This window comes from Morone saxatilis, unplaced genomic scaffold, assembly GCF_004916995.1.
Source record: "Morone saxatilis isolate NCDOM2014 unplaced genomic scaffold, NCSU_SB_2.0 Contig10, whole genome shotgun sequence".
Classification (NCBI taxonomy): domain Eukaryota; kingdom Metazoa; phylum Chordata; class Actinopteri; family Moronidae; genus Morone; species Morone saxatilis.
In genome coordinates, this window is record NW_023339652.1 from 5,703,114 (window position 1) to 5,720,094 (window position 16,981).

At 41.8% G+C, this 16,981-nt stretch overlaps 1 protein-coding gene across 2 annotated transcripts in view; it reads left to right on the top strand.

Annotated features, from left to right (window-relative positions):
* The window catches only part of si:dkey-97m3.1 (fatty acyl-CoA reductase 1), a 61,097-nt gene that overhangs the window by 24,302 nt on the left and 19,814 nt on the right, over window positions 1–16,981 (top strand). For both annotated transcript variants that reach the window (XM_035674932.1, XM_035674940.1), the window contains exons 3-7: window positions 8,415–8,590; window positions 12,696–12,875; window positions 13,303–13,480; window positions 15,242–15,286; window positions 15,379–15,497. In XM_035674932.1, the coding sequence (XP_035530825.1) occupies window positions 8,415–8,590; window positions 12,696–12,875; window positions 13,303–13,480; window positions 15,242–15,286; window positions 15,379–15,497 (698 nt within the window). The remainder of the gene's footprint in view (window positions 1–8,414; window positions 8,591–12,695; window positions 12,876–13,302; window positions 13,481–15,241; window positions 15,287–15,378; window positions 15,498–16,981) is intronic.

Here is a 16,981-nt window from a genome sequence, read left to right on the forward strand (position 1 = left end):
GTATCGGAGCAATTTCCGATACTGGTATCGGAATCGGAACAACTCTAGTGTGTAAACAGCTGCAGGGAAACAAAGGAAATCAACCACTGCATCTTAAGTATTTAAAACACGGTTCCGGACTTCCTTGTCCCCACCTTATTATTTGGCCTTAAGTTGAAAGGTTGTGTGTATGTGGGTGTTATTGATCAGGTCAAGATAACAGAAAGCCTGCATTTTGTCTGGAACTGGGGCAGAAGGTTGGTAGAGGCTTTGGGGCCTAGTAGCAGGACAGATGAGAAGCTGCTCTCATATCAAAGAGGATCATGTTCATCAAGATTACAACCCACAGCAGCTCTGTCTTCAGATAAACTGAAACCAGTCTGTTTCCATAGAGGTTCCTGTGAGACGTTCTTGTCAGGGCAATCGTTATGCAGCAGTACCGCATTTCCCTGTGGTTGTCGCAGTATGACAAAAGATTTTATCACAACTTTTTGTGTAATCTTAGGTTTGACTGCTGCAGTTGCATACCTTGTGTACTCACTGACACTTGAGACTTCAGATCATCTTCATGAACCCAATGTTGAACATGACTAGCAGAGCTGTAGATGCAAGTCTGAATTTGGTCAAATAAGGACTTGAGACAAACTTGAACTTGGCTGCTCTAAAACTTGACGCTACAACTTGAGATTTGTAAGCAAAAACATGGACCTGGTAAATTCCCAGGACCATCAGGCAGGTGTTGCACAACCATGACGCATCACTACTGTAAATTCTGATTTAAAAGCTGGAATGTGAATAATGGCCCTCATGGCCAAATAAATAAAGGCCGGGTGGTAATAAAAGCAGGGTAAAAAAACATTATGTGGGTTCGAAATTACTTTCAACAGCTTTCACATAGTAATTTAAGCATCATGTACATTTCAAGAGCACCTTTTCCATCAGTAAGACACGTTATACCCGCCACTTCTTGTTTCTCTCAACAAAAATACCTGTTTCATGTATAAATTCCAGTGTGATGTTCAGCTGCCGTCAATGTCAACTCAACACTTCACATTAAAAGTCAGCCAACAAAAAAACAGCTGGAAGAGTTGCATTTACACAGATTTTAAGAAAGCTTTACCTGAAATTACCCGAAAGACTTTAATTTACCCATAAGAACTTGAGACTTGACTCAAGGCTTTTCTCAGATGACTTTGGAGGACTATCACTTTAAAACAGATCTGGCTGACTGTCTCAGCATCATGCTCAAGAAGCAAATTGCTGATTTTACCTTGCAATCCCTGCTAATTCGTTGTGGTATTTAACAAGGACACAAAGGCCTGCAGCACACATCATAAACTCTGTCTTATTTCTGTCCGTTTGCTCTTTGAGGGCAATAAAATTCTCCTTGCCTCAGCACGAGGTCACCGTCTCAAAGACTGGAATGTGATGCCACCAGCATACCGAACGCCAAGCCCAGGAACTCTACATTTGCTGTCACTGTAAACCTCATTACTCTGCTCATATTGATCTTTTTCAATTGAGTTGTGTACAATGATAGCTTAGAGCCAGACATGAGAAAACCCTCCATTTTCATTAGTTTGCTGTGATGAGCTGCTCACTGCAATCCTTGATCACTCCCCTAAGCTCTTAAGAAGCTGTGAGACTCAGGGTTGAAAGAGTTGAATAAAGGGAGATAGCTGGCATTGTCTCTAAGTGGACCACTCCATGAAATATAACAGTATTTGTAGAAAGTGCTTACCTCCCTTAAGATAAACCAGAACACTTGGTCCCTCCATGCATATCAAATTGTGTGCTTTAATTGACCTTTTCCCCCTACATTAATCAGTTTTTGTGGCATCCAGAAGCAGCATCCCAATGCATAAGCAAGACTCCTCAGCATTTTAAAGCTAATAGTATGAAATCTTTTGTTTCTAAAACAATTCAGCAGTTTCCACCTCAGTCTGAAGGTTTGGGGGAATTTTGCTCAGTAGTAGTGTTGAAATATGTAGCAGCATTGGCTGGTTAAATCTGTTTTTATGCCACCTAGACACTGAGGCAGGCACAGGGATGGATTGAAGACAGGTTGAAGATGAACCCTTTTTCTCCTTAATATGCTGACTGCCCCAGTGGTTAGTCATGTCTCTGCTTCGTCACAGCTTCCCACGAGACTCTCATTTCTGTGTTCTCCCTAGGCTTAGCTTTTTTTATCCTTTTTAGTATGGAGCCTTGTCAGTTTGGCAGATGAGAAACTGAGAAATAATGATGACTGCCCACGTCCTCCACCATGTATTGTGTTTTTGTGCTGATGCCCATCGCAGACAGTGCTGGAGGAGTAGCTGGATTTCTGGGCATTAATAACTTTTGGAAAAACCTCTTTTGTCAGTGATCCTGCTCACATCCTATTATTCGACTAATTTAGACGGTGCATGTCAGGAAATGGAGGTCATCACTGAGGGTGTAGCCGTTAATTGCTTCTGTCTGACACAGTTTCGCAGTCCTTTCCCTATCTACACAAAATTTTCCGGCCTGTTCGTCTTTGATTGGTGGTATCCGGCTTACTCAGCAGGGAAAGGACCAGCTGTGGCACAGATGGCAGCTACCTTTCAGACTCATACAGATGTTACGCAGGAACAAAAAGAGGGAAATTGACAGTGTTGGTGTTTTTGTTTTGTTTTGTTTTGTTTTGTTTTGTTTTGTTTTGTTTTATTCACTGAACCACAAATTGCTTCCACTGTTCAGACCAGCACCGGTTTCTGAGTGGGTGAACGGGAGGCAAATTATAAAGCACTTCGGATAAAAGCGCTATATAAATGCAGCCATTTACCGTTTAGGTACTTAAGGTATTGACCCAAAAACTACCAGTAAGAGTTTTTGTTTGTTGGTCAAGATATGGAGCTTAAGACTGAATTATACTTTTATACTATTATACTTTTGTTTTATTGCTATTCTGAATGGCCTTGACATATGCAGTAGGGTTGCAACTAATTATTTTCATGATAGATTTATCTATGGATTATTTTCTAGGTGAATAATTAAATAATACATCAAAACATTATGAAAAATGTAGATCACAATGTCCTATAGCCCAAAATACCATCATCAAATGTCTTGTTTTGCTGAACCAACAGTCAAAAACCCAAAGACATTCAACTTACAATAATACTGCAACAAAGAAAAGCAGCAAATTCCCCAATTTGAGAAACTGGAACAATGAAATGGATTTTTTTTCTTGAGTAATGAATTAATCTGCATCAATTTTGATAATCAATTGTTTAAATCAAGAGTCCGCAACTGTGACCTTCAGCTTGTCAAGGAGTTATGTTACCCACCCCTGAAAGTGTAAAGAGCATGGCCATCATTAGCTCTGATTCACAGTGTCCTATTGTGACCCTCCTCAGACATGAGAACCTAGAATCTACAAAAGATTAGGCAGAGTTGACATTTTGCCACGATAAACTTTGTGGACAAGGCCAAAAAAGAAAACACTTTCCTGCTGCTTTCCTCACCACTTTTGTGCCTCTTGTACTTTCTTTTTTTTTTTCTAGCTAGTCCTCTCTCTGTCATCCCTTTGCTCCAAAGGAAGGGGGCTGTGAAAAGAGTAGAGTCCAGTTAAAGGGCAGTTAGTGAGAAGAGAGGCTGTTTGAATGGCATCTCGGGTTGCTGTGCTGAAAGGGAAGTGCCATTAGTGTAGGGTTTCTGTGAAAGTTCACAGAGCGGCTGCTTCAAGCCCTCTTGATGGGCAATGTATTGCCCTCAGGGTATTAAATATGGCAGTGTCCACCGCAAAGAAAGGACCACATGTACGTGCCACCTGTACAGGAAAATCATTTTGACTTTATACAAGACCTTGACTGCTCAAGGTCGAGGCCACAACTCTGACTGACCACAAGATGTACTACTAAAACACTTGTGGCTACACTGCAGGGATGGCAGTGCTGAGTTTTTTTCCCTCAGATTGTTGAGTAAATGCAAACTGGTGGACTATTGTGTTCTTGTACAAGGCAGTTTGCTCATTGATGCCCAAGGGTCAGAGGAGGGTGTGACGGTAAATGCGAGCGGTGGAAGGCTGGCACAAGAAAAGAGCCTTTTACAAAACAACGCCACAGTCCCACAATGCCATTCTCTGACTGTGCCCATAACAAAGAGCGCTCTGAAGCCCACACTCTGCAGCCTCATTCACCCTTCTGACCCTGATGCCCTCTCTCTTCTGAGTCTTTCTGTAATTTAACTTTGGCTTAGAGGTGCTTCACAAATAATTTTTTGGCTGAGCATAGCCTGGTAGATACTCATGCTGCTATTTCAGTTGGATAGTATTTCATGAAGTGAGTGCTCGAAAAGGTTTTAATATTCATCTTTCAAGTGTACAGTAAGTGATTACATTCTGCAGTTCTTTTGTCACTCTGCCCCAGAAACAGTAACAGCCTCGTGCATCACGGGGGGGGGGGGCTTTAAGTCTGACACCCAGGATTGTTGTGTGCACCAACAACCAACAGGGAGGCATCTAGGATGGCATCTAGGAGGGCATCTAGAGGCATCTAGGAGGCATCTAGGAGGCACTCTAGGAGGCATCTAGGAGGCATCTAGGAGCATCTTAGGAGCATCCTAGGAGGCATCTAGGAGGCATCTATGAGCCAGGTGCCAAGAATCGTGAAGTAACGTACAATAGGAAGTAGGACTGTAGGCATGAAGAATTAATTCGTTTTCAATTGGCAATTGGATCTTATATTTAAGGGATGACCAATCGGTCATCCCATGATTGGTTTTCCTGTGGCAACTTACTATCAAAACTAATGTTATTTTAAAAAAAAAAATCTGTGGCCTACCGTGCATTTAAAGATGTTTCTGGTGGGGTTGCATGTCTGTCCATTAAGCCTTGTTATGTTGTGTGTCAGCTTTTTTTTTTTTTTTTTTTGGCCGGGGGGATTTTTTAACATTTTCAGTCTTTTATTTTTCTTTCCAGATTGGTTTCCTGTTCCTTGTCTGTCTTATGCCTGTAAACAAGATTTAGATTTTTTTCCTCTTGAAACTGCTTTCCACTTGCCCAGAGTAATATTATATTTGTAGAAACATTAATCTCCAAGAAGAAGAAAAAACAAAATCACCATGTGGTGATGAGTTTATGTAGACCCCTTCTATTCCAGATAAGTGACAACTACGAGCAGTTTCCCAAATACTACAACATTGTGGTTAGAGTTCCTCCTTAGTGAAACCAACTCTCGTGTTTTAGTGTTGAGGAGGTTCTTCTTTATGCAGTTTCTGGTGTTAAATTGCTAAAGTGGTTCTTGCCTCAATAGTGGTTGTAAAACTCATAAAATGACCAAAGTGATGTGTGGAATTAATAATTTTTCCTTCACGAAAAAGTTGCATTTGTATAAAATGGTCTTTTTGACTGGTGAGGAGCATCAATTGTGGCTGATTCCCAAAAGACTTTAGCAGTTCTTCTTTTTGACTGACAGTGTTTTGATTAAGTTTTTTTCTGTGATGTTTTTCTGACTGGTACAGTATGTGACAGGGGAGATAACCATCCGCTACAAGAGGAGTTCACGTTTGTTGTCAGGGTAAACTTCCTAGTCACAGCACCCACAAGGTTTTTTTGTGGGTGATGGCCAAAAATTCAGGGCTGGTTTGTTTTTTGTTGCCAAGCTCCACACAACCCACAAAGGAGGAAGTTTGAACCTGAGGTTCATTACAAAAAAAAAAAAAAAAAAGGAACAGTTTGTGCAGTAAAACACATGCCGATTTTGATATTTTCGGAAAGATTTTTATGAGAAAGCTGCACATTGAATCTCTTTTACTGCCACTCTGCAGACTGTAGGTCTCGATTACTGCCAGCTGTTAGCCTAGAGCAGAGGGAGGGAAGACACTATTATATTTGCATTACATAATGATAGCAGTCCTACACTATCATGCAGAAATAAAATACAGCATGCATCCCCCTCCCCCAGTTGGGAATAATAGTTCTGGGTTGTGACATGACATACTGTACTTCAGGACTTGTGCCTAATATGGGCAGCGTGGGGTATTTGGAGAAGAGGGACAGCATTACAAAGCAGAAGATTGATAGGGATACAGAACATGAATATAAACAGCTGTTTGAAGCTGTTTAATTCAACATCTGTCCTCTTCAGCTAGAGCGCTCTGCTTACTAGGACAGTCCACATCATCAACACACACACAACACACACACACACACACACCACACACACACACACACACACACAACACACACACACACACACACACACACCACACAAACACACACAGCAATTTCATAACAGAGGATCGTGCACTTTGATGCCAAACCCTTCTCCCCCCCCTCATTCACCCTCTTTTTTCTTCTTCTCGTGCCATCTCTTACTGCCTGTCTGTAAAATGCATTCGTGCACAGCTGCCACACAGCCAGAAATGCCATGTCGGTGGCAAACCAACACTACTCTTTGCGACTCTCTTGCTTCCCAATACGGCAGAGGGATTTCATGCACAGTCCTGCAGGGGACTGTGATGCAGTGCTCAGCGTGTGCACCAAAAGTGTCAGAACAAACATGAGCTGGTAAATGTAGACAAGACTTCACTTATCCACCCCTCCCTCCCTGTTGGAATGTCGTCTGCTGCCCTCGGTGAGCAAACAGCAGTGTAAACAGGTGGAACAATATCACACAAACAAGGCTTTGTGATGCATCGTGCAGAGTATGTTGTGCATGAGCGTATGTATGAAATGCAACATGCTCTGCACGTGTGTCGTTATCAGTCAGGCAGTTCTACGGAAGCATTTGTGACCAGAGGGATGAACTTGTTGCAACAGTTTGATCGTTATTTTTAGCAAAACATTCACATTCAGTGCCTCCAGCATGTCAAATATAAGGCAATTTGTAAATTGAATATATTTGAGTTTTGGACTGCAGGCAAGAATCTGGCAAGAAAAAATTACATATCACGATACAGGGGGTTAAAGGTCAGTATATTGTGATACTGTATCAAGGCGATAAATTTATTTGTAGGATTTCGTAGTGTCATAGTATGAAGAACATGAATTTAGAGTATGAAAAATCAATCTTCATGTATTTCTCACAGTCCCTGTAACATCCAACATCATAGCCCTCAGTTTAGGCCTACAACATTGCTATCTTGCCTCTCAAGTGTATCGTTATTTACTTTCACCCCTACTGGTCAGACAAAACGAGCTGTCTTAACTGGAAAAGTAATCATTCCTTGCAGTTCTACAGTTTGCTGCCACACCCTGGCACAAAGGGGTTTAATGTTGCTCAGGCCTTTCCCCTGAATAGAGTGAGGTGAATGTTTAGTCTAACATTGTTGGATATGTTTGTTCTGTTCGGCACTGATAGTAAGTATACGACTGGGAGTTCATTTCTTCAGTGAGGCGAGTGTGTGCTGCGTTCACATTTGGATATTCCTCAGGGAGCACGCCTAGTCTGACTCATGGCACTGACAAATAAAACTCAGTGGTCCACAGCAGAAACACTTCTTCAGAATGTGTAACCCAACCCCTCTGTCACACCGTCGGAGAGCCAAAGTAACTGTCGTACAAAAAGTACAAATATTGACACAGCCATTTTTCCTTTGAGTTGAATAATAAGGCAGCCAATTAGCTCTAGTGACAACTTTGATTAATGTGTGTCTTGGCTGTAAGGTCAGATGCTTTTTTTTTTAACCTATTTGCCAGGAGCAGATTTTATTAGAGGGCACTTATTTTGTTTCCACATTGGTGTGATTTAGTAGCTACTAATAGGGGTTGACAATATAACAAAACCTGTACTTTGAGATGGTATAAATTAAAGATACTGCCATACTGTTTACACAGTGACCACCTGGTAAATAATAAGAAATGCAGAAAAGAGAAAATCCTGCCCTCTACTGTTAATGACTAATTTGTTTTTCAATTTCAGTTATTAATAGCTGTCAGGGTGGAGGTGTACAAGTTTTGTGGTTGTACACGGTGTCCTAGCAGTAGAAGGTCACATTCTCATTACTGTGAAGCATCTTTGACAAGTCACTCAGCGAGCAGCACAGGGATCACTGTCGACTGTCTGACCCTGTCCCATGACATCTGTATTTGGTATTATTGTTTTGATGCAATAAAACGGGACACCCACTTCGGATCAGAAACAAATCGGTTGCTGATGTTGAAATTTTACTGGGACATGTGGGTGACTTTTGCCTGAGGGGTTTATGCAAAGTAACACATTTGCTGCCTTTGCTGACTTGAGATAATTTGCATTCCTTGTCATGCTATTTTAGGGGTTAGCTGTCAACGCTTGTGTCAGTTGTGTAGTTGATCTGCCCTCCAGCTCTTGTGCATTATGGGCATGATTTATAAGTGGTGTTTTAAATCACATTATTTATTGTCCTGCATCATTTGGCTGCTGCTGATGACCAAGTTTTTAGCAAGTAAACTAATCTTTCTCTTTTGTGCATGTGTGTTTTCTCTCTGGCAGCTTTTCGACCGAGTGCGGGAGGACAACCCCGACTTCCACCAGAAGATCATCCCCATTAGCAGCGAGCTGATGCAGCCTGGCCTCGCCATCAGCCCGGAGGATGTGGAGAAACTCACCGGCTGCATCAACGTTGTCTTCCACTGCGCTGCCACCATCCGCTTCGACGAGCCACTCAAGTGAGGATCACATGCACCGGATTTATTGCTGTTTGATTTCACTGAACCACAATACACATCTCGTTATTGTTGGGTAAAGCAGGAACTTCCTGCGGTGGGACGTCATTACAGAGGTTATGCAGCTCACTGAACTGGTTGCACTGTTTCACTGATTTAAAGCAAAAAGAGGAAGTGGGGCTGGTTATTACAAAGGGTTGAGGATGTGGAGAAATCAACCTTGTGTACCACTGTTCAATGTGACAATCTGTCAGTAATAAATGGTTCCTTCTTTATTCAGGGAGCTACGCTGAATACAGATAGCTTGTGTGATGGTATCCAGCTGACATGTAGGAATCGTCACAATTTAAGTTGCATCAGCCAGTGAGAGTATTTTTAGATCTAGCATTAGTGGAAATTGATTGCAATGTGTTCGTTACTAAAGTTTCTATATGGTCTGAACCCACTGATGACTAACAGTGTGGACAGTGTCATCTGCTGCGGCCTCTGGCTACTGCGCTGTTATTGGATCCTGGTTAGGGCCATACATTTTGGCCTGTATAGAGGTAATAATAGTTTTTATTACATATAATTTTTATTTATTTGTATGACTGCTTTTTAGGAAATTCTTCTAAACATGAAGTTTAAAAAAAGATCCTCTATAACTAAAAACACACTAAAGCCAAAAGGTAGTGCTGGAAAATTAAAAGTGCGTGTTAAAAAAAAAAAATAAAAAAAAAAGGGGGGGGGGTATTTTCATCAGGATTACAAAAAGAGAGGAAGAGCGCTACGTCACACCGTTTTCATTAAAGCCACAAGTTTAGGAATGTAACAATAGACAACACCAGAAAGCTGTTTTGATCATTTGCATCTGATAAAGACACAGAACGGACATGGAGTTAGATCACAGAGAGCATGTATATTTTGCCTTTTCCCACATATTGATGCACCAATACAGTATGTTCAGTTGAGGAGTTAGATTTTTCAGGGTTTAGAGTCTCTGACATGCACTAGCGGAGGTAGATTACTCATGTTTTGAGGTGGTGTTGGAGCGCTCCTCGGGTTTACAGACAGTGTGTGTGAGGGTGGGGGGGGGACACCTATTAGGTTTGAATGACGGCTCAGTTAGGATAAAGCTGCTGCACTGCACTCCGCACAGCTTTATATTGATCCGTTACTGCTTTCACATCTTTCTCTCTGTCCTGCTGTGGCTTTTTGACTGGCTCTCCCCTCGCCCTCCCTGTCACCTCACCTTCCATCTTTCTCTCTGAGTGGCCTTCACCTTGTCTTTTTTTCTTTTCTTTTTTTTTTTCTAGCTTTCACTCCCATGTTCAATCTTTCTCTCTTCTCCCTCCCATCTCTGTCAACTCTGAGTCATTACTCTTTTGTAGCGCCCAGCAGCCTTGTAAGCAGTGCAGGGGGCATAAATCTGACGACTCGGGTGTCTCTGTTTAAGGTTTCAGACTCAGTCCAGGAGCTTTTCAGGCGCCTCAACTGGTCTTTATCCTCTGCAGGTCTTTATCCCCACTTAAAGGATCATTCCTGTTTATGTAATTAATTCTGTCTGTAATAACATTCAGTCCAGTGGGGCAAGAAACACGACCAGTCGGAGGTTAGCCAAACTTATTTGGAGGCAAAAAACAAAGGTAAACAATATTTGTATTATTAACCCAACCGTGATCCTTTTTAGATTAATCAATTAACTGTTTAGTCTGTAAAATGTCTGGCTTTTTTAACTAAATTCTATCAGTCTCCTTAAATCTAAGCCTAATTACTGTTAAATCACTTATTTCAATAATCCCCAAAGGGACTCTCTATACTGTCACTTCAGACAAAGAAAGGCAGCAGTTGCTCTTAGGTTAGAAGCTGGAACTGGGAAATGTTTGAGATTTTTAATAGAAACAATTCATTTATTATTATCAAAATGGTTGCTGGTGCTGTTTTGTGGCTGCACCAATCGAGCGTTCATCTAATTGTTGCTGATTTAGCTTCAATTATTACTCAAACAGTCGGTTGTTAACGTTCATCTGCAGTATTTGAAGCTGTGTGTTCCCACCGTTTTGTGCAGTGAGGCATCAAGAGTGCTGCAACTATTGGTTGTTTTTATTAACTAATCTGCAGATAATTTTTTTTATTAATCCATAAAATGTCAGGAAAAAAAGGGGAAAATGGTGGCGCAGAGAGCTCAGTGTTTTGCTTCAGTTGCTGTTAGTTGAGCTCTCTCAGCCACCGTACAAAAACCTAAATTTCCTAAAGGCCAAAATGAATCATTCATGTCTTGTTTTGTCCGAGCAGCAATCCAAAACCCAGAGATACAGAGAGGGGTAAAAGCAGCAAATTCTCATCATTTAGAAGCTGGAACTGAAATGTTTGGGATTTTTATTTGAAATAGTTGCTGATTAATTTTCTGTTTCAGCTCTAATTATCATCATTTTGGGTGCACTCACTTTCAGGAAAAAGTATTTTACGAGAAAATAGCGATCAGATCTTTTCTGCGACCTCAGGTTGGAAACCACTGGTTCCCATGAAGTGTGAATTAAAGTAGTTATGTTCCCAGACCTCCGTAATTAATCTGATGGCCAAAACCATAAACATAAGACCCAAGATCTAATAAAGTTGTAATGAAACGATCCTTTTGAGGTGGTACCTTGTAGATCAGAGCTATGCAGTTCTCTAGTTTTTACATCCAATGATAAGAGCAGAAACAGATGGGTAATGAGTCAGATGCAGGAAGGGGCACAGTGGTGCTTTCCATCGTTTCCTGACCATCCTGCTGGCGCAACGCCCTGCATATGGTCCTAGAAGGCGGTGGGAAGATGGCGGGCCCACACACTGAGCTCGTCCTCTAATAACCACCAACACCACACTCCCTGTTGCTCATATCTATGTGTGCTGTCACTAACAAGCTGGCACCACCCGACCACATCCGATTCACGAGACACACACACACACACACACAACACACACCACACACACACACACACACACTGTCCATCACTTTTCCTTGACACACACCCTTGCGAGCGCCACCCACACAGAGCCCAAGAGGCGTTCTTATCTCGCAGTATCTGTTCAAACTGATCCCTCAGTTTTTTCTCACTGTCGGCCTCGGGCAAAACTGACTTCTTGCTCCGAGCTGACAAGATTGCTGCAGATGCTCTGCTGAATGCCAAGAGGCTTACCAAGTGCTACCAAGGTTACCAAACTTAAGATGTGTTGATTTGTGGCTTTGCAGGGAGGTTAGAGCCGCAGCGTCTGTCTCCTCGCTCTGCCTTGTTTCTTTATCTACTGATCACGTGGTGTACTGCAGCTTTTTATTTGATTGTAATTTACAGAGAAATTAGGAACGCTTGGTTTGATGGCATCTCCCTTTGCTAATGCAAGTGACGGCAGAAATTGGTAATAGACAGTTACTTAAATTGGTAAGGGACAAATTCCCCTCAACAGCATTACAATTCGTGAACATCCTTCTATCTCCTTAAGGGTGGGTGGAGGGACTAAAAAGGAGGGAACATCAAGATGTAGAAATGCGACGTGGTATGGCGGTATTATTTAGAATTTGGATTTCATAGACATTTATTGTTTCAGCCCTACTGGCATGTGGAGCCACACAAGTGTTTGCTGAAGTGCTCGTGGCTGGATGAGGTGGGTGGGTATGAGGTTGAAAAACGGGTGCTCAGTTGAAGCAATAATTGATGAGGACTAACACATTTATAGGAGAGCAGATGTTGCTCTATCCCCCCCCCTCCTGTCTGTCTTGTCCTCTCTCCCTCCCCCGTTTGGTTTTCATGTCTCACCATCCTGTCGTGTCGTTCTTTCTGCTCCGCTTATAATCATGTTTCCCAGTAGTCTGCAATTCTTCATTTGAATGGGAACACTTAAGGAGCTCGGCAAACATGAACGTTCTCGCATGCAAGATTGCTCAAACAAGCGATATTAGCAGCCTGGCAAATACAACCCACAAAGCCTTTTCCTACACACATTTAATCTCAAGCACCACACTTCAGTATACACACACACACACACACAACACACACCACACACACACACACACACACCACACACACACACACACACACACACAAATCCAAACACTATTTTGACTGTATGTCTCTCTCCTCTCTGGCAGACACGCCCTGCAGCTGAACGTGATCGCCACACAGCAGCTCGTCAGCCTGGCCAAGCAGATGCACCACCTCGAGGCCTTCATTCACATCTCCACCGCCTATGCAAACTGCAACCGCAAACACATCGACGAGGTCATCTACCCGCCACCTGTCGAGCCCAAGAAACTCATCGAATCTCTTGAGTAAGTGGATAAAGGACTGGTTTTTGTGCCCCAAAAACGTGAAATTGTTTATAATATTCCCTACGATATGAATACAACTATAAAAACTGAAAGGGATTTATCTATTTTTTTTCAAAATAAAATCTCCAGAAAGTAAATGCATCCTAACTGGAAACAAAGGCTGTACTTTCATAATGTCCCATAGAGTAATGACTATGAAACCGTAACAGGAAACTCTGGATATACTTAGTTTTTCAAAGTAAATTCCCAAACCGTGACTGTATCCTCTTTCTCTTGGGATACGCACCAAGCATTGAGGAACACTTTACTAGTCAATGATGATAATACACAAATGGGTCAAAGATCAACATGGAATACCAGAATAATAACTACCACAGTGTCACGCACGCTGTGTTTCTCTGACTAAGCCCTTCATTTCTGTCTTCAGGTGGATGGACGATGGCATGGTGCGTGACATCACACCGCGGCTCATCGGCGACCGGCCCAACACATACACCTACACCAAAGCCCTGGCCGAGTTCGTGGTGCAACAGGAGCAGGACAAGCTCAACATCGCCATCATCAGACCCTCCATAGTGGGAGCCAGCTGGCAGGAGCCTTTCCCTGTGAGTCCACTTTTCTCTCACAGAGTTAAACTACTTTTACACATTATACCGCCTGCTGTGTGTTCTTACTGCTGGCTGCGGTTAATCAAATCTTTTTCTTGATCCTGTGCTCATTATGCGTCCACCTGTGACGGTAACACGAATGGAAATCAGATATTGATCGATGTAATCCTGCACAGGTCAGTGCCGCTCCCCTGTGGGGTTTCATCTTAGGTGACGCAGGGATTAAAGCAAATTGGTTAATATGTTTGCTGAAGACCTGAGCCATTCAACCAAGTCGTCAAACAGCTGCTTGGGATGGAAGAGTTTTTAGGGTGGTGAAGAAATGGGACACCGAGAGCGGAGATGCACTGACAGACTGAATGTCACATTGAGGGCGGGAAGTTGAAGAGTGCAGAGAAGTTCATGTAAAGGCTGCACTGAGAGTTCAGCAGAAGACTCAAACTCTGAAATATTTCCATGATTAAGCTGCTTTTAGTTGAGCTGCTGCAGGCGTCCTGACATCTACACTGTGCACTGACTGCAATAAGTAAAGAAATAAAACCAGCCACTATATCGCATTTAGTCTTTATATAAAGTAGCATTTTTGTGATCTTCAGTTAAGAGTAATTAGTGTTTGGTATCAACAGTTAAAGGCCCAGTCTGTAATTTTCCCACTCTAATTATATGTGAACAAACCTGTAATTGATAGAGTTAACTGGGAGACTGAAAAACAAGCATCTAGTATGTTTCTCAACTGAACATATTTGCTTTCTGCCTCTGGGAAGTTGTCAAATATGACATGAATCTGTCAATTATTCTAAAAAACAATAGATAAATCAATAATTGTATGTGGCAACCATACATCCAGTCCTCCTGGAAGATGTTTTTTTGAATCTTGATAGTTATTTCTGTCTTTTAAGGTCAAATAATATCGAGCTTGTTTACTGTTGTATGCAGTCAGTCGAGAGCTACTCCCAAAAGATTCCTGAGCTCAAACCTTCCTGTTAAATAATCAAAGGTACCCGGAGAGATTTGAGAAATGACGCTGCATAGATAAAATACCAGGAAAAACACAGGGAAGTCCTTGTTTATCTGGTGGCAGGAAATGTAGGTCTCGTGTGTGCGCGCAGGGACTCTGACGGCAGTTCCTGGCTCTGCGCTCAGCCTTCAGTTGTAAGCTCGGACTGGCAGCGACTCTTCAAAGGGCCTCGCTCACGCTTGGCCATGCAATCGCTTTGGCAGCTCGTGCCAGTAGGTGCTGTGAGGCAAGGGGGGTGGGGAGGATGGGACTGCCTGTTTTTATGTTTGCCTTTGTGTGGTGTGTTTACAACCACAATGTGCATCTAATTTTGGCATTTTGTGACTCCATATTTTCCTTGCGTGTATATAATGCAAAATGTAAAGCTCTATCTGCCACCTTAGCCTGGCATGAAGCCACCAACAGGATTGTGGTGCTAAAAACACCTCTGGCACCAGAGCTTATTAGAGTCAGGACAAGACCGCATAATGGGTCTTCAGTCCCACACGTTGGGAACTGCAGCAGTCTATAACCAGTGGTTTCATCTATTTTTAATGGGCTCTAATTGAAGTCGACAATCACTGCTACCCGGCCTCCTCTGTTCTCCCACCACAGGAAGCAACATAAGCCTGAAGAGATGATTCAGCACACATAAACACAAGCACACACGTGTTGTTTGGATCTAATAACTATCTTATGTCTTATCTGTCTTGTGAAAGCTGTCACGTCTCTAAGGATGCTCTCTCTTTCTTACGCCTCAGGGTTGGATCGACAACTTCAACGGACCAAGTGGAGTCTTCATAGCAGTGAGTAAATGTCCATCTTCCAAAATCTCAAAGCTTTTAAGTGCTCAGAAAAGGTTCGGAGTCCTAAGACCTAAGTGTTTTTTCACGTTCAGGCTGGAAAGGGGATCTTGCGCACCATGAGGGCCAACAACGATGCGGTGGCCGATTTGATCCCAGTAGACATGGTTATCAACCTCACCCTTGCTGCTGGCTGGTACACAGCTGTACACAGGTCAGTGCCAGACCAAGGCGCTTGTTCTCGAAACTGTAAACCTGGGTCGGCTTAAAGGATGTGTTCCCAATTTAATTACATTTTTTATTGAAAACTATACATTATAGCAGGGGGGCTTTTTAGTACGTAATTCTAGGGCTGCACCATATGGTGTAAAATATCATATTGCAATTATTTTGACCGATAAGGATTATTTTTCCATCTGAGTATTGCACATGGCCATATTGCCATTTTGATAATATTTAGATTGATTGTGCAGCCCTACAAAATTCCCTGTTTGTGTTTCTGTTAGTGTTTCCTTGTTGAGCTACAGTAGATTGAAACTTTATTGTAAAAAGACTGTGAATTTGGAAGATACCCATTTGATTTGTTCAGGTCACGCTGTTCAACCTTCTTAATCTCATAAATCATTAATATCATATAGAGTTTTTTTTTAAGGGTCTGTATGAACAGGACAAATGATTACAGCAAATCAAACCTTTTGGTGTTCATGTGGGCATCTGACTATTGTTTAAAGAATTGTGAACCTATCCTTTTTGAATATTTTTTTTGGTTTTTATTGACAAAATACTTTAAAGTTTATGTCAAAGACGTAGAAACTAAGAAGCTAATGATAACTATATGTGTAGATTTGTATTGCATAAACATGTTTATACAGACAAACCTTAACTTGATAATAGTCTATCAAGACTAAAACAGATAATTCTATTTGAACAAAGTCATGGAAATGTATCTGCACAATATATGTAGATATATTTTCTGTTGAATGTTGTGTGTATACTGTATATGCTGCCATCTTAATAGACTTAAAACGGATGTTTCAATAAGAAAGAAATGCATGAAGTTGATTTATAAGACTGGGGCTTCAGACCAGAGTAAAACAACCACAGATACAAAATATTAGTTTTCTTGGTAGAAGAATAGAAAATGTCTTGACCCTGGTTTAAAGGACATACTGTGGCACCACCGTCCTCTAACATGCATGCAATTGGAAATCCATTAAAGCTTAACATCTGTCCTTATTATTTAAAAGTCTGAAGTGATAAAAGAAAGTGAGTGAAAAGTCATACAACTCTCATACTAGCTATTTGTCCTGTCTGCAGTTTACTTTAGCAAAGTTAAACAGGAGGTTGGAACATAAGAAAGAGATGATTAATAGTAATATTTACAGATAAAAGAAATATGGGGATAAAATAAATCTTTTGTTTATTGGACTTTGGGAAAGAGAACCTATTATGGCAGTAAAAGATGCTACGAGTCATTCAGGCAGGGGGAAAAGTTCCAGTGTTCCTCGGTCATGACAAAAGTTTTCCTTAGAAACGTCTTACTCACTTTGCCGAGGGTCAGACTTTTCATGCTGGAGAGAATGTGCTGGAAAGTCTGAGCTGACCACTCCCACATTATGTGAGATAATGGATCTAATAAACCTGAAAGCTTTTGGTTTGAGACCTAAATTACATCCAAACATATTTCATTGGGGGGGG